Raw genomic sequence first — 27,893 nt, forward strand, 5'->3', positions numbered from 1 at the left:
GGAGCCATTTTTGTCTCACACTACCCCTCTTTTTTCATTCTACACTTTCACGCCATTTGCTGTTCCGCTGTTTTGGGAAGAGAGTCACTGTATTGTGACTGTGATCATAATAAATTTAAATGTAAACTTTGTGATTCATTACTGTAAACAAAACAAGGAAACTTTTCATATTAGATAGTATGGCTATTGTACATCTAAGTACAGAGTGACAGGTGCAAAGGCAGGTTGGAAAATCATTACACAATGTAGAGCTAAAACATCGTAGGGCCATTAAACAAAAAATGCCCCAAATACACTGCTTCCAACTTCTCAAATGTGTGTTTTTTTTTGTGTTTTTGTTCTTTTGCTGGATTTCTTTTTCTACCATGTCTTTTATGATAGTAGGTTAAACATCGTTGCGTTTTTTACTAGTGGGACAAAGCAAGCAACTTGAATATGTCAATGTGAGCTTAGGGCTTTTTCCCTATTTTCTGATATTTTATAGGCATAGACATACTGTAGAACTAATGAATGCTAAAATGTCAGTGTGCTCCTGGGAGGTAATTAGATGGTAATAAATGTGTCTCGCTTGTTTGTAAAAGTAAAGATTTTCAATATACCACTTGATCTGGGATCCAGGGGTCCCGAGCAGTGACAGAATACCTAATTTAGAAAATGTTTTCCATCACAGAAAGTGAATAAAGCAAGTTCTATTTTATTGCAACCCTATCAGTATGTGTAAACTCAGTCCTCTCTCCAATGCCCAAAGTAAAACATTTGATTCATTTTATCAGCTTTCTGGCAGTGAGAGTCATTGTGTGTGCGTTTGTGTTTAAAATGACGGGGTGTGAGAAGAACCCTGCTGTATCGTCATGGGAGGAAACACAGCTTGAACTGTTAACACCTGACACGGCAGCTGTTCAGATTGTAGAGTGACTCACAGTCACAGTGGATTCAGTAAAATGTTGAGCCCTCTTTAGAGCATTTCTTAACGAGTAAACAGTTTTATCTGCCATAAGAGCAATTTAATACTCATAAAGAGGGTTGAATGTGTAGCAATGTGTAGCAATATGAAGCGCTTTATCTTTTTACAGAATAAATCCACTGTCTGAGGCAACAATTTTAACACAACAAGCCAAAAGCCTACTTGATAAAAGCCAAAAATATTTAGACAGCGGTGAGGCAGTGAGGCTTTCTGTTTCTTGCTATTACACTGACATTTCCACCTGAATACCGAACCTGAGAGCCTCCATCTCCCTGCAGGGATTATAGCTTGCTGCCTCTCTGCTCAGATTACAACTGTGGCTTCAAAATATTGATTTATTCTCTCAATGGATAGTTTTTGGCCACAAGCATGTGTAAGTGCTTGGGCTTTCTTTTCTTAACTTGTTGTATATCAATGTAAGATGATTGAATTAGCAAACAAAGGCTGCAGTGAAACGACAGGTGAGCACCAGTTGAGCTTTATTTCAGGTTTGGCTTGTGGTTTTCAGACCTACCACACGCATACACACACAAACACAAACAGGAGTTATCTTGCTGTAAATGGCACACTACTATTAATCAGACTATCTGGACCTGTACCCTCAGCCTGTATTTAAGTGTCAGTGCAAAGTGATGTCCTGCAATGCTGTTTTACTGAGACAAGTAAAACCTGTACAATACAATACATTGCTAACATAATTCAGGAACAACTTATTTACTGCTGCTGGGTAAATTTAGCAGGAGGTACAAGGCAATCTGGTTATGCCTGATTTTTAGTGCTTAAGTGGTCCCTCTACACTAAAGCAGTTGTAATCACATTTCATTGCTCTCCGTCTAAAGGCTGCCCTAGTCCTATCTGCACTGTTCAGTCATGTATTTCATCCTTTCATTCAGGGTTTCTTTCTTGTCTTGTTTACTCTCTTTCTATTTCTTCTTTTGAAATAGTTTTTTTATATATTCAAATTTAGACAACATTATGGTAATACAGAATAGGACAAGGCAGTACCCCAAATTGACAAGGAGAGAGGGCAATCTGATTTCCATGTTAAGCAACAAACAAGCTTTCTCCTACCCTCATCTCTCAGCAATTGGCAGCTAAGAATTGTGACTTTGCTATCCGGTACACCAGTAAAACAAGTCTGTATATTATAAAAATACTTCCATTGTCCATCCTGCGTTTAGCTTTTTGGCTCGCAGCTGACGTGACCTGCCCTGTCCCTGACGTGCCGCACACACACAAATCATCAGATAAGATAGACCTGCCAGGGACGAAAAACGAATAGCGTTCTGGTAAATCAGTAATGCAGAGTTAGTAACTGTAATATAATTACTGTTATGGAAAACTAATCCCTTACACTGCTTGTTACTGGGGAAAGTGATACTATTACTAAAAAATAACATTACTGAGCTGGACTTGCTGTTTTCCCCTTATTTCTTTCTGTCCCCACCAGTACCATGACTAAAAGATAGTTGAGAAGGACAATACATCATGTTCATTTATAATTATAATAATTATTAATAATTGTATTTGATCAATACATTCGTTCTTGTTTTTTTAAAAGGGGAAAAAAAGTTCTGCTCATAGACACCAACTCTGGAATGTTCAGCTGTGAAGCTGTTCATGACTTGCTCTTATCTTCTTTTCAACTCTACCTGTTGACTCCTTCATTTCATTTTTTTTACAGCAAAGTCAGAACCACAAGAGACAGCCTGGTGAGGAAATGCTCGAGTCAGTCCACTGGAGTCTCACATTGCCAGACCATATTTCAGGGCGGAAGTAGCCTACTATGAGTCTGCAGAGCCCTGAAGCCCCACCCACTGGCTGCCGCTCATTTAAACAAATTTTATGAATATTAAATGTGTCGCGTGTCCAATGCTCCGTGACACAAAGTACATCACTGGGTACCAAGCAATACTGCCACCAAGTGTGAAGTAGATCGGATGAACGGTTCTCAAAATATTGATAACACAGACACACACACACACACACACACACACACACACACACACACACCCTAACCCTAACCCTTATTTTAATTAGGAAAAACGCTAAACTGAAATGCTGAACAGGGTTAACCAGATACCTCCTAAACATCAGCATGTTAGCATTTAGCAAGTATAGTTAAACCAACATGATGTACTGTATGTCAGGACAAGGTAAAACTGTGTACAACATGGGCCTATGTTATACTGCGTATCAGCCTTGAGTACAAAGAAGTACCATTTTTTTTTGGGCTCTTTAAGCCAAGCTTCTTTGTGCGTATCTCTGGTTCCTGAAAGGCCTGAGGTATTGTGTGGATTCACTTTAGACTAGAGACTGTGGAAACTGTGTAGATTCACTTTAGACTAGAGACTTTGGAAACCTGAGCGGCAGCCTTCGAGTCATGCTTTGTCCAGTCTCTGTTGACAGTGATGTGACCCGGGTGAAATATTCACTGTGTTGGGTCACTCTCCTCCTCCTCTTCCTCTTTCTCCGTCTGCTCTCCCAAACGTTTTTGTGAATAGGTGATCCATTAACAGAAATAGACCAGCGGAATAATGTTGATGGTATCGGGAGCACTGCCCTCCGAACTTCTCCATTTCCCGTGCCTTTTCTCTTTTCCCTGTCTAAGTGACGGGGGACAGTCTGTTTAGACTTTCTTTGTTTTGTTTCTCTTCCGTCTCTTTTTTTGTCAATTTAATTGCGAATAGGATGACAAGTCAGTCTTTAGTCTATCCATTTTTCCATTTACCTGCCTGATATATGACAGTAATATGGAGGTACACCTAATTTACCTGATTTAATCTCAAAAAGTCTTGAGGACCATACCAACACTATATTCTTACATTATTTAAATTACTGTTATTGGCGCAATTAGATAGCTATATGAATCCAGATAAGGTTTCGAAATTGTAACTGATTGCCTAAAGGGGCATTGTATCGCGTGTGTGTGTGGTTTGCTTGCTTCTATGTCTGTCGGGCTCTTTTTCATCCTCTCTCCCTTTTGTAAACCACTGTCCTCTCTCTACTTAGAGAAAGCTATGAACCTCTTGGCGTAGGGCCATCACAATCCATTCACTACAGCTCAGTGAGACCGCACAGCCGCTACTATATCCCAGAGTGCACTGTCCTTTCTAACAGCTCTCATTTGTACTGTAAAATAGCAAAATGGCCATTTCACAGATTTCCCCCTTCACCACATTGTGTCCTCATGAGACACTGACAATTACTCTGTGGATGTGTATGTGTCTTTGTGTGTTGTAATGGGTGTATAGGGGAACATGTCAGCATGTGAATGTGTGTGTGTGTGTGCATGTGTGTGTGTCTAGGTGTGTATGCTGTACATGGCCACAAATCTGGGGCTTGTCATGGTTTCTGGTGTGTCTAAGTTCCAAGTGTTTTATTCCCAAATGAAATATCCACTACTGGAATTACGTCATATGTTTATATCTTCTTTTATAAATGATAGCATGTAACGCTAGTCCTGTAACAGGACCTATCTATAACTTTAGGTTGGACCCATTTTATTTTATCAAATTATATAATAAATGTTAAATATGTTAAGATGTCTAAACATGGGAGAAAAGTATTTATATAATATTTTCCTGTTGTTTTTTTTCTACATTGTATGTTTCTCATCACACTTCCACTTCAGTTTTGTGAGGTGTAATAGCTTCCATATCCAACACAGAGTGATCCCAACCTCTCGGCAAGTGAAACCATTGGCAGTGAGCTGGGAAATGGCTGCTAACGTTTTAATGACTTAATGAGACCTAATTAGTGGAAATAGGAGTGAGAAAGAGGGGAGCTGTGGAGGTGATCTGTGTGTGTTGGCACACTTGTAGACCAGTGTTTCTGTTCCTACAAGATTGTGAGTAGTGTCTCATGAAACTGTTTGTTTGGGTTTTGGGTACATGTGAGTGCATGCAAGTGTATGTTGTCTGTGTGTGTGTGTGCATGTGTGCGTGCGTGCCACAGCGATACCCAGCCTCTTCATCAGGAAGTGATGGTGGGGGGGTCATGCCTCATTTAATCAAGGAAAAAAATTCCATCTCCCATTAACTTAATTAATCCAATGCTGGAGAAAGAGAAGCTGAAAGAAACCTGCCTGTGTGTGTCAGTATGTGTATGTGTATGTGTATGTGTGTGTGTGTGTGTGTGTGTGTGTCAGTATGTGTATGTGTATGTGTATGTGTATGTGTATGTGTATGTGTATGTGTGTGTGTGTGTGTGTGTGTGTGTGTGTGTGTGAGTGTGTGTGTGTGTGTGAGAGAGTGTGTGTGTGTGTGTGAGAGAGTGTGTGTGTGTGTGTGTGTGTGTGTGTGTGTGAGAGAGAGAGTGTGTGTGTGTGAGTGTGTGTCTGTGTCAGTGTGTGTGTGTGTGTGTGCACTAATGTAAGTATGTGAGAGCATAGAGTTTCTAAGCTGGATTCATGAAGAGGTTTGTCAAATGAACTGCAGGAGGGAAGTTTAAATGATATTACTTCTACAGGAACAGTAATGACTTCATGAATAAGACATTTAAAAGTGACCTTGTGCTTAGGCTTGAAAATTGCTATATAAATAAAACTATTATTAAAATTATTATTATTATTATTACTTCATCTTAATTTATAATATTTATCAGCTATAGATGATCACAGGTTGTAGGAGGAAGTAAACAATCTACCATTAATGTGGTGGCACCTCACTTATACAACCCTGTGTATAATACTGTTATATATGTTGTTTTTTGTCAAAGCTAATTTCAAGGTTGAGAATGTAAAACCTAATTTTGTACAGGCTACTTTTATCTGACAGAGGGCGACTGGCGTCAACCCAAACATCTCTGCTTTCACTTCCAGTGTAAATGTTTTCAGTTGAATTCTGACACTGCAGTAAGTGCGGCTGAACTTGAGAAACAAAACATAAATAAGCCGACAGGTTTGTTTACAAATGAGGTAAGATAATACAAATAAAATAGTTTTCAAAGCAAAAGGAGGCAACTCAACCCAAAGATCCAAAGATGCTTAATTGTTAAAGGTACTTTAGTCACAAAAAGGAAAACCACATCATGTAAGAATCCAAGGGAAGGTGATTATAAAAACCCTTACTAGATACAGGACAGTATGTCAAATACAGGCACATAATGGATAAATACAGTGTCGATGGCTGCAGTGTTTGCAGTAGTGATTGATTTTCTGAATTTATTTTTTTATTATGTGTTTACATCATGCATGCTCCCCTCTTTCCTGACAATTGTAATATACTAATATAGAGATGCACGAGACAAGTTATTACAAGAAAAATCTGGTTAGTTACTTTGCTGTGCAGTACTAGACTGAAGACATACAGTATTTTGCAGTGTTTTATCACAAATGCTAAAGTACCTAAAGCATCTGATAATTGATAATATACTGTATGTCGTCTAGTGAAAGAAGTGCAATATAAACTACTATTGACCCCTACTTTTCATGGTTTCACATCATTTTTTCATGCTATCCAGTCTGTTCATAGAAAATAATTAACTGCCATTGTGTCAGTGGAGGTTTGAAGTCTTGAGTTGTTTTTTTTTTTATCTCCTATCTCCGATTCTCTCTCTTGATCTTTCCCCTCTTCTTCTTTCATTAATTCGCTTTTCTCCTAGGATCTTTTACTTTTTTAAAAACCCTTTCACCCATCTTGTTCTTCAAATAACTGGATTATATTAGCATTTCTCAGAACTTACTGTTGTAAAATTGAGTGCACAGAAATTATAGCAGTGTAGGTGGGATACAGTAATAAAAAAAGAAAAGAAAAAAACTGCAGGTAGTGTGTTCAAACATGCATTCATTTTCATTACAAATCATTTGCAACTGTCTTTCAAAATTCTTTTTTATATATTAAAAAAAGTTTAAGCATTGAAAGATCGATGCGGTTAAACATCAACATCTCCTCCAAGTGCAGTTTATGTAGCCGTCTGCCACTCATCTCGCACCAGCTCATTAACCTCTCATTCTGGGACTTTCCCTCTCTCTCACTGACTTTAATGTTCTGCTGCTGACATACAAATCCCTTCATGCTTTTGCACCATTCTCAGAGCTCCTCCTCCCCTGACCTCCTCTCTGTCCCCAAAACACTCTGCCTCTGGCATGCACTACCATGTCCATCTGTGCTGCCAACACCACTGATTATATTGAAGTTATGCTATAAAATGACAAATTGCTATCTGTGAAATTGATAAAGCAGACAAAAATAGTACAACATGACAAATGTCGCAGGTGTGTCAATAACTGGATCAATGAAGAGGAAAAGTGAGTGGTTACAGTGTAATAAAAAGGATACTACAGAGGGCTCCAGCGAGGCTCTATATATACTGTGCTTAAATTATTATACTGCAAATGCATTGGCAAGTTTAAAAATATATTTGTTTTAGAATAAACATGAACTTAACCGAGATGATTGTAGGTACAGAGCATAATTAACAAACGTTTCTGTCATTGTCCCACACAGAAAAGGCTGTTTCAGTCGAGCTGAGCTGTGGGGCTGGGCCCGGCCATGTAGTGTTGGAGCCAGGTTTGCCCCTTTTGCTGGACTGCAACCTTGGGGCCAGTGATACACCTTTCAATGTCACCTGGGTTCAGGATGGCCAGCCTCTGCCTCTGGAGGGGGGTGAGTTTATGCAGTATTTGGCCAACGGATCCCTACTCCTGCTGCCTACCTCCAAGGATGGCCAGTCTCCCCAGGGTGTGGAGGGTGGCTACAGTTGTGTGAGTGCCAGCGCATTTGGAGCCCTGACCAGCCGGACTGTAAATGTTCTCCTAGCAAGTAAGTGTCTAGCGGATACATTTGCAGGTCTTACAGGGTTCTTGCATGCCCATGCCCAAGTATGGCATTTGGTTAGTAAAATGTATCAAAATTATTGCAGGGCAGAGCTTGCATGCTGCAGAAAGCACAATTGTGTGCAATGTGAGTGGTTTAGTCTGTCTTTCTGTAGCCCTGGTTGACTGTTACTTAATCTAGAGGGTAATGATGGGATAGTGTAGAAAGTTCATGGAATAATGTATGGATAGTTTAAGAAACATTTCATAATGGCAGAACTGCATTGGAAAAACATATTACATGGATGGAAATAGAGAATAAACTATAAAAAGTACTGTATCTATTTGATTTACAGAAAGTTAATCCAAAACAGTGGATTAATCATTTTAGCCATTCTTTAAGTAATGACGACAAAAAATGACTTGTTTCAGCTTCTCAAATGTGAATATTGGCTGCTTTTTGGAGTCTTTAATGATAACTACATTGCTTGTCTTTGGGTTGTTCGACATTTATAGACATCAGAAATTGTGATGGATGTGTTTCACTATTTTCAGTATTTCACTTTAATTGAAAGTAATCTTAAGGTAGGAGCTACAAAAGTACCTAATTTGCATGAAATTAGATTGTAGCACAAAACAATGATATATATATATTTAAACTAAAAATCTTTATTTTCTATGTGGCACAAATCTGTCATTGTCAGTAATCAGCATTCAATCAATATAACTATGACTACATATATATATATATATATATATATATATATATATATATATATATATACACACACACACACACACACACACACACACACACACACACACACACACACACACACACACACACACACACACACACATAGAGCAATGAAATTTGTCAGGTTTGTCAAGGGAATTTTCTTGCATGAATGGAGATGAACTCGGTTCTCCTCTACCAGACATAGGAGACGTATCCTCTTGTGGAGCACTAACAAGTGTCTTGGGAACAGGTACATTTTAAACAACAGTTTGTTAAAAGGCACAGAGTGAAAGTGGAAGAGTGGGTGGAAATGAAAGAAATGAACAGAAAGGAGGGATGAGAGAACAGGCTGTAGCTTTTTAATCGCTCCTCCAAGGAGGCCTCTTTCTCTCACACTCTTAAGTAGTAGTCTTTATTTAGTCATTAGCTTTGTGTAAAATGAGACAGTATCCTTTGTGGATGCCCCTGCTTTTGTCAGCTGTCACATGCCTATTTATGAGGATCTCTTGTTTGAGGGACAATAAGGACTAAAGGAGAGGGAGGGGTGTGTGGAATGAATGGGGAGAAGGCAGAAAAGGACGAAGAGAGTTTGCAGTGATGGTGAAAGGAAAGGCTTCAGAAACCATTAACAATGACCTTCAGTTTGCGCATATATACGCGCATATGTGTGTGTGGCTTTTGAATTAAATAAACGGCGAGAGGATATGAGATTGATGTGACCAGTGTGCAGGGGGTCAAAGCTGAACTGCCTCAACATTGACATTGAGCAGACATTCTCATTTCCCACTGCGTCTACACCAGCAGAAATAAGACTGAAGAGAGAACGTAGCAGAGATCACATCTGTGAAAACACATTACGAAATGCACCTGCTCCAGTTCCCTGTTGCAGTATATGATGCATGTGGCCTAGTCTAAAAGCATGTGAATGTGTTGGAAAGGGGGACAGACACAGAAAGAGAAAGAGAAAGAGAAAGAGACCTGTTCCCCTTTTTAGATATGGATTAACAGTGTTTTAGTCTCAAGCGCACTATTTTCTCGGCAAAATGCCAGAGGCGGCATACAGAGGCTCACATTACATTTTCAAACACATCCACGGGTACACGATGATGCAGGGGAAAAAGCTGTTTTCAATGTTAATTAGACCAATTAACCTTTCTCATTATGGGCTGCTTAGGTGAATGTCAATATTGCCTAATTCCTACTAGCTTTTTCAACCCATTACAGTCAAATAGCTGATGTCATAATCATAAAAAGAGTGCCCTCTCCTGTGTATACTTTAATCATTTACGTTTTGCTCTACATTTTTAAAAGACAGTGTCAAAAAATGCATGTTCTTTTTTATTTAAAGCTTTAGAGATGGGTAATTTGCATTGCTGGTGCATGTAGTTTGGTGTAGTGTACAGTGTACTCCAGTGCCCCTTTATTCAGTGCCTTAAGTGAAAAAACAAGTGCCAGCTCTCCCCTTATACACCTTTTGGCCGATATCAGCAAAACTTTAAGTACTACATTCTGAATTTCTACAGTGAATAAAATATACTATATTATTATACTATTTTATAATATTACATCATCAGATCATAAATCATAGATTAATGTAAATATCACGTTGCAGCTGATAAAAGGTGGAGCAAATTTGAATAACTGCAGCCCAATATGAAACAATATATGATATATATTACATATTTTTTAATTACAATTGAAATATTTTGTATTGAGAATCTGATCTGTAAAGTAACCAGTAACTTAAGTTACCAAATAAATGTTGTTGAATTAAAAGTTCAATATTTCCCCTGAAATGTAGTGGCCTAGAAGTCTAAAGTAGCATACAATTGAATTATAGTAAGTACCTCAACACTGTACCTAAGTACAGTACTTGAGTAAATGTACTTTATACTTCCACCACTGAATATGGTGAAGCTGGTCACAGGTTTCAGTCTGGTTTGTTTTAGCAGGGAGAAACCTAAAACATGCAGGACAGTATCTCTCCAGGAGCAGGGTTGGGCACCCCTACGTAACAGCCTACTGGCGAGAGCAGAGATGTCACAAAGTGCACCCTGGGTAATATAGTTTAACTGCCGTGAATCACAGAGAGACAGGTCTATAGAGGAAAGGAAAGGGTTTTAGGAGCTTGTGAGAAGACCCAGTTCCCCAGTAAATGAAATCTAGAAGTGGGGGTACTGCATACCGGTGCGTACCAGCCCACTTAAACCATTGCCTTTATTTGTTATAAAGGCAGCCTAATTATTAATAAAGTCTCAACATGTACAAATCTGTTCACCTCATGACTTTGAAAAGATGAAAAAATTACGAGAATCACTTTACAGCATGTGAAATGGCAGTTTAAGTACAAATTTTTCCAGACTGAAACATTTTAGTGCCACAAAATTGCTGTCAATTACTTCTTCCTTTTGTCAATGTTTCTGCTGGAGTGTGGAAAGGCCTGCTTGATGACTTTTCACACTGTTAGTCAGTCTGAAAGCTGGGTAGCAGAGAGGTCACGGGTGGAATTATCTGCCTGCACAAGGGGAGGGGAAAAACTCTGCAATCTGATAGCTGTGGGGCCAAAGAGTGGGGCATAGATAGAGGGACGGACAAAGACAGAGAAGTAGACCGAGGTGAAGTCAAGGGCAGGAGAGAGAGAGAGAGAGAGAGAGAGAGAGAGAGAGAGAGCAATAAAAAAGACAAACGAGGGAGCAATGAAAGATGAGATGGGGAATTTTTATGCTGTACATCAAAGGGTTACACACTTTGCCTATATTTCATATTAAGCAATTTTTGTTTGTCCTTCTATTTAGTTATTTATCCATTCTTTTTTAGCTACAATTTTTCCAGAATATATTTTTTAAAACATAGAAATACCCAGGAAAAAATTGGACATATTTTTTTGACCCTGTGGCTTGATAACTATGTAGTATGTCACCTTTCGCTGAGAGTGTTACCCTAAAAAACGCATGGTGGCAGGCAGTTCTGTCATGGAATTTAATTGTGGCGGACACTCGTAGAGTCCTGGGAAAAAAACTGATATGATAATGCTTTGGCAGAGTGGAGGTGGAAGGCTAGGCTTCCATCACAACATGGGGAAAGTGTCCTCTCTGAACAACAACCGCCCCCTTTGCTTTAAAGTGTGCTCATGTGCACTCTCGATGATCGGCTGTTGTTCCCCACTCACATGGAGACACTCCCCCACTGACACTCATGCACCTAAATGCACACAGTGATCCAGTAATGTAATCGCAGTCCACGTACAGGCATCAAGGCACACACAAGAGTAAACACTGAGGTACAAGTAGCTTGGCACTCAAGTTAACACACATACAGACACACACATACAATGAGTTTGGCAACCTGTCAAGCACTCTCTGGCAGTGTTACGGGGTGTGTGTTTATATGAGGGCATCACGCTGTGTTATTGATGGAAGTGGCAGTGATCAATGATCAACTCTTCCTGCAAAGCTTGCAATGCAACAGTCATTGCAAGTGTTTCTGAAATGTCTCAAATGCTTTCTGCTGATATGGCCAGCCCCTGTGTGTTCATTGAAAAACTGTTCCCTCAGAGCAGTAGGAAAACACAGATGGCCAGTTTGTTGCCATGACTAACAGTTGGTGTTGGGGTTAGGGTAATCGTGGATAGTCCGCCCTGTGTCTCCTCAAGCTTCCAGTGGTTTTGGAGGAAGTCTTGTCCAAAAATTGGGGTAGCTTCAAATCTGTGCCATGTGATTGGCTGCAAGTTTGAAAACACCCAGAAACAGAAACAAGCTTGAGAACTAGTGTAAGGCTCTGCATTAAAGTCCTCCTTTCAGTGCATTCAGGTCAAAATTTCACTTTGTCCAATGTTTCGGTTAATGACATTACACTAAGCATCAGCTCTTCTTTTCTTCAGTGCAAATTAGCAAATGTTAGAATGCTAACCAGCTGAAATAGGATGTGGAATAAACCCTTATGTATGTATGTTACATGCTGATTGTACTTTTATATAGATAAATACTGTTACATACATACTAACTGTGCAAATCTGGTCTGAATCAGTAAGGGAGAAAATGTGTTGCGAATAGAATAAAAAACACAAAAAATGACTGCTAACGAACCATTTTTGTGGTAAGATGCAATTGTTTATTCAGAAACAAAATTAATGTAATAAAGTGATTAACTATCTGTTATGTTGCCTATGTTGTTTTTCTGCTTTTGCTACGTACAACATATGCTGTATTTTGTAGCCTAGTTATATCATTTGGGTTTTGGAATCTCCTTCTGTTACCTTCCTGCTTTCTCTATGCCTTTGGTTGCCTTCTCTGTCTTCTTTCTTTGCTCTCTCCTTTGATCCACCCCCCACTCCCTACAGCTAAAGGCGAAGTGGCTGGGGCAGCCAACCAGTGTTGTTCTCTTCTTCAACAGCCTGTTGAGGTCAGAGGTTAGAGGCCCCCAGACAGTGCTCACTGCTGCTCTCTGGTGCTCAGTATTATTTACTGTAGGAAGCTTTTCCTTGCTTGTGAATGTGTTGAGGCTGTGAAAATTGGAGCCCTGCCAAGACTTGACTTGGAGAGAGAAATTATCTGATAAAATCCCCAAATTTCGCCTTAGCAGGACATTCAGGGGCATTTAAATAATCTGAGCAAGTCTTTAATTAAATTACAAAGTTGAAAACAGTACCTTTAATATCCCTAAAATGGCCTGAATGCATTGGTCAGATTCTGAGCTTAATTATGCTGATTTTTAAAGTAAACCAAGTGAAATAAAGCATATCCAATACGTAAACATATTGTGTTCTAATGCCATCCATTTGGACTCCGATGGACAGGGAACTGTTGACAAATTGTGGGGCGGGGCCTTCAAGATAATCGCAAAGTCAGGCACATCATGTTTGGCTTATATCAAACAAACTATGTCCTAGATCAGATCATCAAAAAAGGAAATTTGTTCAAGCAGTAGTTTAGTTTTGGGCCACTTTGTGTGTAAGTCCTCTGGGAAATCACCAAGTCTACTTTGATACATAGCTGACCTCTATCACATCTATACCTCTAGGTCTGTCTAAGTTCCATCAGGAGCCATCACCCCAGACGATGGCCGCTGGGGGAGCTGCTCGCTTCGAGTGCCAGATTGAGGGAGTACCCACACCTGTTATTACCTGGGAAAAGGACACAGTGGCTGTCCCTGAGGAGACAAGGTAAGCCCTTTGTGTTTTAACCTCTTATTTTAGTTCCATCTGCTCTTTTGTCTTTTTGTTTTCTTACAATATCATTGAATAATACCAATTATTTTAAATGACATGAACACCAGTCCCCTGGGTGAAACCTCTGCGTGCTGGGACCCATCCACCACACCGACCTACCTCCTCACATGGAGTTAAGCTGTTTTGTACTACGTCACCGTGTTTCCTTCTATGCTCAGGACGCAATTTCAACAGTAATAAATGCGTCAATTACACATGAATTACAGTGCATTTCTTTTCCTAGTCATATGTACAAACAGTGGATGAGGACAGCCTGATCTGTAAGATTTCATTACTTCATCGTATGCGGATGACAGATGGACAGACAGACAGAAAGATAACACCTGGCAAAATACTCAAAACTGCAATAGTCAGGTGTCATGTGTCTCGGGGACCACATTTCGGCATGATGACACACAAACACACACACACACACACACACAGACTGACAAGGTTTGATAATCCAGAGCAGAAGAACACTGAAGATTCACATTAAGGTTGTGATAAGCTACTCTTTATCTTACAGATAAAGAAAAAAATATTTTCAATATGTACGTCTGCTGCCACATTCTTGACACATCTATCAGTTCTTTTTCACAAATAGTCTTATTACGGGGCCACTTAACAATATTGACATTTCAGTGCGACTCCACTAGCTCCGGTGCCTTAGAATTTGTTTCCAGCCTTATTGGACAGGACTAAGTGCTAATGGCTGCTGTAGCCCTGCATGACCTGCAAACAGCTCACTGCTTATTCGGTCTTATTGGTGAGATGTGGCTCTCCGACCTCAGGCTCTGTTAATGGCCTCTCACAAAGATGAGCCATGGGATGGCTGATACATCACTGGCTTTTTCTCACTCTGTTCTCTCTTGCTCTAATGTGTCTTTTACTATCTATTGCCCCATCTGCCATCTCTTGCTCTTGCTCTTTGCTATTATCCCCTTCCCATCTCTTTTTATGTTACTATCACCATTTTCTCTTTATTCATAGCTCCCCATCCTCCTCTCTTTATCGCTATCTTTTCTTATTCTGAGTTTTAACCATCCACTGCCTCTCTCTTTCTTTTTTTCACCTACACTGCCTTCCCAGTTCTTACATAAAAGAGGCAACCACTGATCACATTTTGGTGGGATAAATAGGCTGTGATAAAGACGATAAGAGTTGTGCCAGGGCCTTGGGGGCCTGGAAAAGTATGTCTGGAACACGGCCTCTATTTGAGAAGGAGAAGTTGAGACCTGTAGGATCGAAGTAGAACATAGCAAATGTCAATAGCACAAATAGATATCGTACCAAAAAAGATGATATACACAATTACAATCAAATTATTCTTTTTAAATACTGTTTTTGGGGATAGGCTGTGCTTCTATGAAGTTTGAGAGCTTGCATTTGTCCTGAAAACAACTTTCATCTTTATATCCCTGTGAGTTGCATGACTTGTAATTCCAGCCCTCCCTTGTAGTGGTTGCACACAATAGTCTCTCTCCTGAATAAAGAAGGATGGAGTCCTGTGAGGACTCAGCAGTATCCCTGCAGAGTTTATCAGCTGGATGTTTCATGCTGCAGGGCACTAAGCCATTTATTCAGTTGTCTTTCTCTCTCTGTCATTCATCACCTTACTTCTTCTCCCTCTGCCACCTCTCCTCTGTTTTGCCCTGTTTACAACAGGTTCATTTCCCTTCCTAACGGGGTGCTCCAGATTCTGGAGGTGACCAAGGAGGATGAGGGTGCCTACCGCTGTGTTGTGTCCAACTCTGCCAGGAAGGACATCAGTCATGAAGCCAGACTCACTGTCACCAAAGGTGAGATCTGTTGCAGTGCTTTATAGTGTTTGAATAGGCAGAAAGGCCCTGCTGGGAGCTACCATACCAACCTCAAAAAATGGAATGTGAGTTTAAGGACAAGATGCTAACCAAATGGCACTCTCTCACTGTGTATCGTCTGTCACCCAGTGTTTTGTATTGTGTAGTGTGTTTTTGATAATTTGATGACTAATCTAAGACATATGAAATACTCAGTTTTTAATAATCGTTTGTTTCTCATTCAAGTTTCCACATCACACTTGTGTAATTTGAGTTTTAAGCCATGATTGTCTTACAAAGTTCTTGTGACGTCACAAAATCACAACCTGTACATACAGGCCTTAAACTCAGATTTAAGGTGAGCACAAAGAAACTTTGCCTTTTATAGCAGATGAATGTGAAAACAGCCTCAATGTCAAACTCTACACATACCATAATTTCCGGACTATAAAGCGCACCTGACTATAAGCCGCACCAGCTAAATTTAGGGGAAAATACAGATTGCTCCATATATAAGCCGCACCCGACTATAAACCGCAGGCGTTTTGATGTGTAATTACCGTAGTATATAGGGGTTCCTGCTACCATGGAGGGGATTGCTGGGACAGAGATGACTGTTTGGGAACGCAAAGCGTCCCATTTATTAACAATAAATCTTTCAACCATTCAATCAAACTTTCACATCTTTGACATGGCGAACAGCATTCGTGCAGAGTACAAATAATACAACGGTGCAAAGTAATACAAAGTGCTCGCCTGTAACACGGCAGTAAAAGTGCAGTCCTGCGGCCGTTAACGTTATCAAAATAACCAACCAGGTACGTGCAGCAGCTCTATTTCCTTCTTTGACAGCCAGATTGATTGCCTTTAACTTAAAAGCAGCATCATATGCACTTCTCCGTTTGTTTTCCATGTTGAGGGTGTTTGCATGAACACTTCCTTCGCGCAAACTGTCGCTGAAGCTCTCCTACTCTTTGTTTTGCTCTCGTTACCTGGCTCCAGATGTCTGCCTCGGTCTCGCGCATCCTCGGTAGTGCGCGCCCCTGGTTACCGTAAGCCGTAGAAAAGCTGCACCGTTGCATAAGCCGCAGGGACCAGAACGAGGGAAAAAAGTAGCGGCTTATAGTCCGGAAATTACGGTATATCATTCTTTCTTCTTCTAATGAAGATCAAACATTATAATGAAGTAAAGCAAACTCATTTGTTTAATGGATTTGATTATAATAGAATACATAGAGTCCCTGTTCTAGTTGCTATTACATTTGTGAGTGATGCCTCTGCATATTCCAGGACTGCAGTTGTAGGAATAGAATAGCTGATCTTGCACAAATAAATGCTATCTTGTGAATGGGGAATATACAGCATCTAGACCAATCTCTATTCATTCCCTTATGTAGTAATATAACCAGAAACAGGGGCATAGAATGGTTGTAATGTGATGAAATATATTATACATAATAAAATAATAATAATGCATTAATGGAGCCACACAGAGAGAATAGAACATTTGAATATTTAACTCTTTACATTCAAAAACATTACCTTTCTCATTGTTTTCACTAAGTTGGGCATTTTTTGACGTGAGGTGATCTTCAGCTCAGAGTTAGACATTTTCAACTCAATTAGTTGAAAACAATTTGGAAAAGGTTCAGATCCAAATGCCTTGTCTGAAAAGATGTCTGAGACCTGTGGCCACCATGATAATTGTTCCCTTAATTAAAATAAAACAATGAGTTGAGACTTTTCTCAACTCTGACTACTGGCGTCTGAATTTTAATTTTTTTCCATCTTTTATGCAATGTCATTTCAACACATTTCCCTCTCATTTCTCATTTATAGCATTTATATTGTCAATAAGCTGCTGCTGTTTTGTGTTGTGCATTTACCAGACCCGACCTTCAGACTCCATTTGCTGCAACACATACAGATATCAAGAAAATAGTGGTGACAGTGCTTTATACTGGCATTGGGTTCTATCTCTCATAACTCCCTGGCAGTGACTAAATATTATCAGTATTACACATATAACATGCATTTAAGTAAATGCTGTGGGGGAACATTTCTATATGTACTTCTATAGGAATTACTTATTTGTCTCTTAATAGTGTTCATCTTAAACTGCATCACTGATCATTTTGTACAAACCACAGCATATGTCTAAGAAGGCTGGCTGTACACAGGCTTTATTTTCTGCAATTCACTAGGATCAAAACTATTGACATCACAGGCAAGAAGAAATCCAACCCTCAAAATATCATCAATATAGAATAACATGACAACAAACAAAGGACCAATGCTTTATTGCAGTGTAATTATGCTCCAATCAATGAAACTCAAGGATGGGAATTCAATGACAATAAATGAGTAATGGTCTTTACAGATAAAAGGTATATATTTGAGTATACTTTATCTACTCTATTTGAGTATTTTGACATCAGTATACATCTTTCTCTCTTTGATCAAAAACCCAGGGCGACTACAAGGACTTGTCTTGCATTAGTGGATTACATGGTACAGTGAATCACTGAATAGTATTGTGAGGTGTGATTTCACCATTAGGCAGCCCTCATTAAAGCTATGTTGAATTATCTGCCTCTGTAGCGAGAGATCATTCAACTGTAATTGGCTGCTCTGTGGGAACCATTGTGTGCCTTTTGTGTCACAGCCTTTATGTCCTTTAAAAGAAAGACAAAAAAGAAAGAGGGAGGGAGATGAGGCCAAAGGAAGTGAGTCAGGAAAAGTAGTTGGAGTTCTAGTTTTTACACCATCTTTACAACCACCTCTCAAATTCTCAGTTTTCCTAACTTTTCTCATGCTTCTACCGTCATTTGAGTCCAAGATATACAAAAGATAAAGGAGAAAGTTTGATCGGCTGATAAAATTGCATACTGTAAAACAGACATAGCGCATATGTTTTCCGATATGAAAACTTTTTTATTAATCTTTTGTTAGGAGTTTCTCAAACACATCAGAAATCACAGAGGTTCCCATAGAAATAAATGGACTTTCAGTTGACTTGAAAATACACAGCTATGTGGAAATAAAGTGTTAAACCTCCAGTTTTAGTGTCTTCCATTTATGGTGTAATTTACACTTAGTTAAGTACATTTGCTTTATGCTGCACTTTCACCCATCATATCCACATATGACCCATATGAAGGCGTACCCTGCAGTGCAGTCCTCACTAAGGCAGTCTGACCCACTTAAAGTCTCATACATAAACAAAGATTGTTGTATGTAATCTCAATGATTAATTTATAATGTGTTTACAGAATGCCAGGCTTCTCTCTGGAGGTCATTAGCATTATGTGCTGCTGAGACTGCCTGGGCTGAGCAGAATTGCATACTAGCAGTACCTTGGGGACTGATATACACTCAAGAAATTATTGTCTGGTACCTTCAACCCATAAACAATATGCTTTGAATAGCACTATTAGCCACTGAAAAGCAAAGATGTGCCTCAGTTCCATATCAACTGAGCTAATGGTATCCCTTTCTCCCATAGAAAGATAATTTATTTTGTGTTTTCTTTTTGTCCATCTCGTTCTCATGTCAAGAACCCCTATGTGCTTTAAATAATATCCTTTCTCTGCCAGTGTCAGATGTTTACCGCTACCTGTAAATAAAATGTGCTATAAGGGCTTCAATCCTGTTTACCAGCAAATCCTCTCAACTCACTACCTCTCATCAAGATTTCCCGTTCAAGTCAGATCCTACGGTAGTTTTAATGATGTGACTTGCTTTGTAGAAAGTAGCTCTCTCATAGGAATACTCACCGAGTCACTGAAAACTCTTCCAAAGCCATCCTCAAAAGCTTTCAAGGCTTTCCTTTAGTAAGTCGTAAAGTCAGTTGTTTCCTTGGCTGCTCAATCAGCAATGTGTTCAAATCAGTGTTTGCTCCTTTTAGGCATTTTAGCAGCTAAAATGTAGGTCTGTGTCTCGTTTGTACATTGCTTAAAAGAGGAAACGTATTTCTCGACTACTTGTTAACAGCAAACAGTACTGCCACTCACAGGGCATGGAATGCCCCTGCGTTGTAATGGACTACTTACTTTGCACAGCACCTGAATTCTCACGATAACATGAGAACGAGCGAGATCACGGGTTTATGTTCTGTGTAGCACACCATCTGACGAGTTAGGTTAGGTTAACGGACCAAAGCATGACATGTAACTTCAACTTCAAGTATGTGTAAAGAAGTTTCTTCACAACATGAGGGGGGTGAAAATTGTGAACCAATATTGAAAGGTTGATCACCTTCCTTTGTTGATCTTATTTTTCTTAACCTAGTCATCAATAGCACAGCTACAACTTGGTAGTCTAGTTTGCTGACAAAAATAAAGTGAGCAGCCTCATCGCTGATGCCAATGGAATGGCCTACAGGAGAGATGTCAACAACCCGACATTGTGGTGCTGGGAGAACAACCTCACTCTCAACATCCAAAATACAAAAGTATACTTGCTTTCTTTTTGTTTTAGGCTCTACTGAAGCCCTGAGCCGAGTTGCGATTGTTGTACCGCCTCAGAATGCAACAGTTGTGCTCGGCCGTCCTGCTGTGATGGAGTGTATGGCACAAGGTCAGCCAAAGCCACTGGTGTCCTGGAGCAGACAAGGTAACGCTCACAAATGCTCTTACTGGCTCTTTTCACTCCGTGGTTCTCATCCTGTTTGTTTTTCTTTTGTTAGTGCATTTGTCGCACCATTATGTGTAAGTGTCTTGCACTCTAACTATCTGTCTCTGACGCACAAAGAACAAACATCAACACGTCAGGATCAGATTTGCATACCTGTGGCTGTAAAGTTATTGATGATAGCTGTATCCTCTCAGCAAGTCCTCTGTTGATTTATTGTGCATTGAGCCTTGTTTTACAAGATGATTTGTCACGTTAATTAATGCACACCTCTGCACCTTTGACGCTTACACACACACACACACACTTGTAGTCTTAGGGGTAATGATGTCATGTGAAACTTTCTATTCAATTCAATTCAATTCAATTCAATTTTATTTATAGTGCCAAATCATAACAAAAGTTATCTCAGGACACTTTCTGTCGTGCTGTGGCTGGCTGCAGATATTTTGTTACAGCTACACCCAATCCGATATTCTCCCTCAGTTATATTTCACTGTAAAGGGAATTCTGTTGAAGACTATACATTGTAATAGTGCATTAGACTATTCAGGTCATGAACAGTGCAAAGTGGTAGCTGGTGATAGTCACTACTTTTTTATGTGGCATTGTATAATTCATGATCGTTCTCTATAAGCATCCAAAAACAGAACGAAATTGCGGGAAAACAAAATAGTGATCTACTGTACATAGTAAATATTGAAGGATTTAACACACAGCCTAGGAGTGTGCCAATGCAGACACGTCAGTGAACCCAGAAATAAAAGTCACAGAGCCACCTGTTGGTCAGATTATGGGATTACAGAACAAACCGTCTGCTGCTCAAAGTGTCGCCTCTCTCTTTTGTGCTGTTTCTCAGGCAACTGAAAGCCTTTTCCCAAGGCCAGTCTCTTTTGATTTCATCTGTATGATGTGAAAATGCTGATCCTGTTGTTCTTTTTCGCTCTTTTTGTGAAGATGGAAAGGCCATTTCCACTGATGTGGTCGTCCTCGCAACAAACCTGGTTATTAGGGACACAAGACGTCACCATGCAGGCGTCTATGTCTGCCGAGCCAACAAGCCCAAGACCAGAGAATTTGTCATTGCTGCTGCTGAGCTGCATGTGGCTGGTAGGAGCCATGTTTTGTACCGTTTATAATGACAGATTAGACACTACTGAGACGAGTCTCTTTTACTCCATTCCCTGTAAATCACCAAGTAATTGAAGGCCTGATGGAAACAAAATAGAAAAAGTAGAATTATTTAACTGTTTTTAAAGGTAATTTCTTTCTATCAAGTAAGCCGCCTAACTTCAATGTGAAATACAAAAAATAATATAATGTGTTAATGCATATAATTATTCGTGTCCCAAATAAGTCAGACCTTTGGTTCCTGCTTCCAACAGCCCCTCCAGTGATTCTCCAGCCCCCAGAAACAGTGTCCCTCTCCAGGGGAAACACAGCCAGGTTTGTGTGCAATAGCTCTGGGGAGCCTCCTCCAGTGTTGCACTGGCTCAAGGACGGTCGACCCATCAAGTCATTCAGACGGGTGAAGACCCAAAGCCCCGGAGTCCTGCTCATCAACCAGCTGGCCCTGGAGGATGAGGGTTACTACCAGTGCATAGCAGACAATGGTCTGGGCAAAGCCTGTGCCACTGCCAAGCTGACGGTCATCGTGAGGGAAGGTCTTCCCAGCCCTCCTCGTCGCTTGTCTGCCACACCCTATTCCAGCACAACTGCCCTGCTTATCTGGGAGAGACCAGAGTACAACTCGGACCAAATCATCGGCTACTCCTTGCACTGCCAACGGGCCGCAGGTGTGTCTCTATTGATGTATGTGTGTGTGTTTCTTTTTTCTTGTGTGTGTGTGTGTGTGTGTGTGTGTGTGTGTGTGTGTGTGTGTGTGTGTGTGTGTGTGTGTGTGAGAGTGTGTGTGTGTGTGTGTGTGTGTGTGTGTGTGTGTGTAGATTTACAGTAAGCAAGTCCACATTTCCTTAAACAGGGTATTTGAATTTTCTTCCTATTCAGGCTCAGATAATGTGGAGTACCAGTTTGCGATGAACAACGACACCACAGAGTATCACGTTAAGGAGCTTCTCCCCCACACTGCCTACACATTCTTTGTAGTGGCTTACTCTCCCATGGGTGCCAGCCGCCCATCCCTGCCTGTTACGGTAGAGATGCTGGAGGACGGTGAGTAATCGCTCTACTTCACAGGTAAAATAAGGCCACTCTGGTAAAATAAGGATAGCCTTGATGCTTTACAGACTCACAGAGCAGAAATCGTAGCATGCAAAAACAGTGATTTGGTGCTCGGTTTTATACAAATACTGCAGAACTATTGGATATGCCTTGAATATGCATCATTGAACAGTTCAGAATGTCCTTTTCTTCTCTCCTGCAGTGCCAAGTGCACCGCCTCAGCTGTCGATCGCCAGCACCTCTCCCACAGACATTAGGCTGATGTGGCATCCATTGTCCTCACAGCACAGCCGAGGAGCGGTTACCCGCTACCGCATTGAGTACAGCACTTTGGATCAGGGTGAGTAATACTTGCTGGACAAGAAGTTGACCTTAACTGCAAGTAAAAAATCATTTACACACCATTTTTGGTTTCTTCACGACTTATTCATAGAAAGTATTGACAGCCTACTTTACTAATTTAGTATGTTTCTGTTCTGTTTCTGATAATATTTAAGTTCAGCTTAAGAATTCAGAGGCTCAGAACTATGTATTATAGACACAAGAATATTTAGACAATTACTTACTATTAATAATACTTAATTATCGTTATTTTTAATATTATTCTGTATACCCACCTTAAGAACACCTTAGATAATCTCTTAGATAGATTAGAGTAGATACATATGAGAGTATGTGTGTTATGTGTTCCCACAGTGGACACTGTGTTCTCAGTGGAAGTGGGGGGTAATGAGACCCAATTCACACTAAGAGAGCTACAGCCCAACCACGCCTACCGACTGAGGATAGCAGCTGGGACAGGCATTGGCTTTGGGGATCCCTCTGAGTGGTCCCAACACCAAACATTAGCCCACTACAACCACAGTGACCACAGCATGGGTAAGGAAGAATCCAGACCTGACTCTCTTAGAATTGATTCTGTTGTGGTGTTTTCTTTTATGTAGGGTTCACACTGGTGTTGCAGTTTCATTTTTGGAATGGCATTGAATCCAGGGAGCTATAATACATACAGCGAACATTAATATCTCACTGTTAAACTGTGACAGCGAACATTAATATCTCACTGTTAAACTGTGACACACTTATGGTTATGAAATGATAACTTTCTGCTAAGATATAACATGTAGGCTAACAGACAATTATAATGTAAAGTGAAAAATAAAATATTGTGCATCATAGTAACAGAGAAGCCAAGCTTAATTGTATTTCTATTTCATTATCAAGAGAATAAACTTATAATAACTTAATAAACTTATATAAACTTATATTGGTGAAGTCAAGTGCTTGTTTTCCTTACCTTCCCAGTCTTTCTACAAGCAACAGGTCGAAATGTAGCTCGAGTGAAAGTCTGGTGATTAGTGAAAATGTTATCATGTGGAATTCTTAGTCATGTCATTTTTTCCAGTGATCTTTGCCCCCACTGAGCTGAAAGTCAGAGCCAGAGTGAACACACTCAATGTAACATGGCATCCCTCACCAAATCACACACTGGTCTCTGGTTACAAGCTGTCCTGTCGAGAGGTGGACGCTGACGAATCAGCCAATGGACAAAGGACAACACAAACCCACACCATCAGGCTCCGTAAGAAGGCCAGGTATCATCTCCTCACTGGGCTGGGTAAGCTGTTGTCAGAGGCCTTTCTATGTGTAACTTTCTTTTTAGTGTATTCTGCTTCCATATTTTCACTGTTATTTTTTCTAACTAAATATTAAATTAAATGATGCCCACTTTGTTAGAATGTTAGATGAAAAATAAGTCTGCTATTTTTAGACACTTAGTATACATAGCTTTTAAACAGGCTCATTTATTCCAAGCAACTGTGTTGTTGCGGTTCCTTCGAGACACAGTGTTATATTTCATTCAAAGACTGATTTTATTATTACTTATTTTTGAAAAATAAATAAGAGACGGACACAGTAATCCATAGTTCAGCCTTTCATTTAAAGACTGAGCTATTACGATTTGTCTTACATTAAATATATACAGTATGTATATATTGAAAACAGTAGTATATATATATATATATATATATATATATATATATGTGTGTGTTTGTGTGTGTGTGTGTATATATATATATATAGATATATATATATATGTATATATATATAGTCAGTACTATTCTGTGTTAGATGCTGTCTATGTTTACTTGTAACATAAGCATATGGCATGTACATCTGGAAAAAACATGTTTTCTCATTGTTGTCCTCTATTTCTCTCTCTATGTGTATGTATGTATCCTGCTGTATGTGTATGTATGTGTGTCAGTCCCTGACCGGCAGTATGAGGTGAGAGTTTGGGCATTCAACAAGCAGATAGATGGAGCAGCTGCTGTGTGGAAGGGAAGGACAGACAAGGTCCATGGCAGAAGTAGGATTTATCTTACTGCATGTGTGCATATATACATAAATGAATGCATTAACCGTCTGGTAAAAAAAGATACCCTTCATCACTTTTATAGGATAATAAATAATGACTGAAATTATATCAAGGCAAATAACGTGCATGTGTGTTTTCAAGCATCATCCCCGCCCGTGCGCCCTCCTCCATTGCCCCCAAGCAGCATCCAAGCCATGGCCAACAGCTCCACCTCCATCTGGCTGCGCTGGGAGAAACCACGGTTCAGCAACGTACGCATCATCAACTACACAGTCCGCTGCAGTCCAGCAGGAACCACCAATGCCTCTTTGGTCTCCTATTACACCAGGTGAGACACCATCATTGTCTGTAATGTTTAAGAGATAATGGCCCTGGATATCTCAAAACATATCGCCATTGTTCATGGTCAACATTTGAACAATACTGCTTCCTGCAAATGTAGCACATCTCAAACTTTAAGCCGAGGAACACATCTTCAGTAATGATAGAAGTCGGAACTGTAATGAACTAATCACCTTTAGAAGTAACATGATATGATTTATAAAAATTGGTCTCCAATAAGAAGAATTCCTCAGGCACTTTGGGGCAAATTTAAAATAAGGCTTGTGTGGCTTTTGCAGCCACTAAGCCCATCCCCTAACTGCACTGCCAAGCAAATGGTGTCTCAGTGCTTCTTTGCTATTTGCACATTTTTCGATTATTAATTTGCTCACATTTGCTGCAAAATTGTTTGCTTTCTTTTCAAATGACCCTTTTTGCAAAAACAGTTCACAAAGATCAGCGCTGAGACTTCAGAGAGTTGATGCTAATGAAGCTCATTTACCAGGAGAATGTCCTCCGCTTCAAATCATAAAGCATCAAATTGCTTCACTAAATAAAAGTTCCTTTTCTGCTGGAAGAACCAGAAGGATCCTCAAAGCAATTTCAGTCAGAAGCAACTGGACCTGGCTATTTGTCTAGGAAGACGTTTCACCTCTCATCCAAGAGGCTTCATCAGTAGATGTACGCATCTGACCAGGCTGGGACTGGTCCGCATTTCCCCCTGAGACGGAAGAGAGCCGTATCTACCTCTAACACTTCCTGCTTTAAATGCCGTCAAAATCGTCTCTCTCCCGTCTCAGGGGGAAATGCATGAATGATGCACGACCATTCAAAAATATTAACAGGTTTCTTATGATACAAAGCCTAATGCAAATGGGAGAAGTATTTCTTTAAGAGCACCTTTGCTTCTGCCTATCATAGCAACTAGTTTTATGTCCTACATTAAAGGTTGAATATGTAGAATCTTTATTAAAAGCTATATGTAAAAAAATAATAATAACAATAATACACCCACTGGGCATTTTGAGGGGTACAAAATGAAAGTATTGCTTTTCCATAAAGAAATATATTTATATATATAAATATATATATTTTTTTGACAGGATTGGCGGGATGACTTTCTGTCACATTCGGTTTACATTGTACTAGCCAATAGCGGCCACATACACAACACACTCAGGACTGTTCTGTGTTTGTGTGTTGCAGCTCTGCTCAGGAGATACTGCTCGGGGCTTTGAGGCCCTTCACTCGCTATGAGCTGGCAGTGCAATCTAATGGAGTGGACGTGGTGGGACCTTTCAGCGGCACAGTGGAGGAGTCTACCCTGTCTGACCGTGAGTCTCTGCTGAGTTTGTATTCTGTTTGGTTTTTAAAGGTCCAACGATCAAAGTCCATGAGGATGTTCATGTAGCAAGTTGTGGCCTTTGAATGTTTTGTATTGAAAGAATTATAATTGATTTTACATTTATTTTATTTACTTTTAATCTTTGTAAACACTTTGTAACTTTGTTTTTAAAGGTTGCTATATAAATAATGTTATTATTAATAGGTGCAGGCATTCAGAGCTACAGAATGACAGGGGAAAATACTTTTTTTGCATTTACTTGGTTAAGAATTTAGTAGGTAAACCCACTCAAGTGTGCACTTCAAGTCTTTTTTTCACTCATTTAATGGTGATGAAAGGCAACACCCCTTGTTCGCACAACACCGGCTCAAGGGGAACTACACTGTTCTCCTGGGCAGCTACCGTACTAGTGGTATACAGTATGTGTGCGTAAAAGGAGGAGAATGATTCCGGGTCAGTGAGCATTTTCTGTTTGAAAAAGGTCAACTAAAAAAGTAAGAGGATGAATTTAAAAGGACTTAAGTCTTTTAAATTAGTATAAAATACATGTATTGTTATGAATGATACAAGGAAACACAGGACCCAAATGCTAGACACAACAGAGTCAAATTAAGTGATTTAATGTGCAACAATACAATACACAGTGCAAAATGTACAGGGGTGGGGGAAGGGATGGTGTGTCCCGTGGTGAGTGGTGGTGAGCTCTCCTCAGTGTGCCCAGTGATGAGGAAAACCAAATCCAGGTGCGGAGTCCCTCCACGTGGTAATGGCATCCTCCAGGGAAACAAACAATTCTCGATCCAATAACAGAGAAGACAGGAAACAAGCAGGTGGGCAGGCAGGTAGACAGGAGGCAGGAATTGGGTTTGCAAATAGCGAAGGTAACTGCAGCAAAAGGACACAGGACAGGGTTAGCAACACAAGCCAGAGACACAGGGAAGACAATAAACACAAGGGAGCCAGGATCACAGTTAACTCTTGCTGAAGAAACTATCTGGCCACGAGTTACTCTTAGGCCGGTCTTCTTATACTAGAGGGAAGATGATTAGTGGAAATGAGTTTTACATGCTGCAGCCTGTGGGAAATGCCCACCAGCTCACAGCAACACACAGACAGGGAACAGGGGAGACACATGCAGGATAACACACAGGGGAAAATAAACACTAAAACAGGAGGGAAGAGGAGGGCTGCCATGGAGTATTCATGACATTTATCAGAGGCATGTTACACAGTATACTGCAAGTTAAGACTTGGTCTTGAATTATGTCACACGATATATATCATTGTTTTTGTTAAAATACATGACTTTATGTCCCTTTCAATAATTTTATCTTAATCTTGAAGTGTAAATTTGTGCTTTAAGAGCTTTTCTCTGATTAGCCACACTTGCACTTGTTTTAAGCCTGGTGATCAGCTACTAAAGGCGTTTTTGCTTACTGAAGCCTGCAGCTACTGTAATATACAGTATGTGCGCCTTTACATTCAAGTGAGTCTGTGCTCACTCGTGTGGATCAATGGGTTGGCTGGCCTGAAGCCAGTGAACATGGGCATTAGTGGTTGGCATTGATG

At 40.0% G+C, this 27,893-nt stretch overlaps 1 protein-coding gene across 1 annotated transcript in view; it reads left to right on the forward strand.

The window, feature by feature from the left end:
• igdcc4 (immunoglobulin superfamily, DCC subclass, member 4) overlaps window positions 1-27,893 on the forward strand; it is a gene marked incomplete at its 3' end in the record, with an annotated part of 47,437 nt that overhangs the window by 12,147 nt on the left and 7,397 nt on the right. Inside the window, exons 2-14 of the mRNA XM_083915588.1 lie at window positions 7,414-7,728; window positions 13,480-13,621; window positions 15,332-15,465; window positions 19,945-20,079; window positions 21,055-21,207; window positions 21,483-21,893; window positions 22,105-22,269; window positions 22,481-22,618; window positions 22,975-23,157; window positions 23,684-23,896; window positions 24,548-24,649; window positions 24,800-24,986; window positions 26,186-26,313. Of these exons, the coding sequence (XP_083771714.1) occupies window positions 7,414-7,728; window positions 13,480-13,621; window positions 15,332-15,465; window positions 19,945-20,079; window positions 21,055-21,207; window positions 21,483-21,893; window positions 22,105-22,269; window positions 22,481-22,618; window positions 22,975-23,157; window positions 23,684-23,896; window positions 24,548-24,649; window positions 24,800-24,986; window positions 26,186-26,313 (2,406 nt within the window). The remainder of the gene's footprint in view (window positions 1-7,413; window positions 7,729-13,479; window positions 13,622-15,331; window positions 15,466-19,944; window positions 20,080-21,054; window positions 21,208-21,482; window positions 21,894-22,104; window positions 22,270-22,480; window positions 22,619-22,974; window positions 23,158-23,683; window positions 23,897-24,547; window positions 24,650-24,799; window positions 24,987-26,185; window positions 26,314-27,893) is intronic.

This window comes from Echiichthys vipera (genome assembly GCF_963691815.1).
Source record: "Echiichthys vipera genome assembly, chromosome: 1".
NCBI classification, from domain to species: Eukaryota; Metazoa; Chordata; class Actinopteri; order Perciformes; family Trachinidae; genus Echiichthys; species Echiichthys vipera.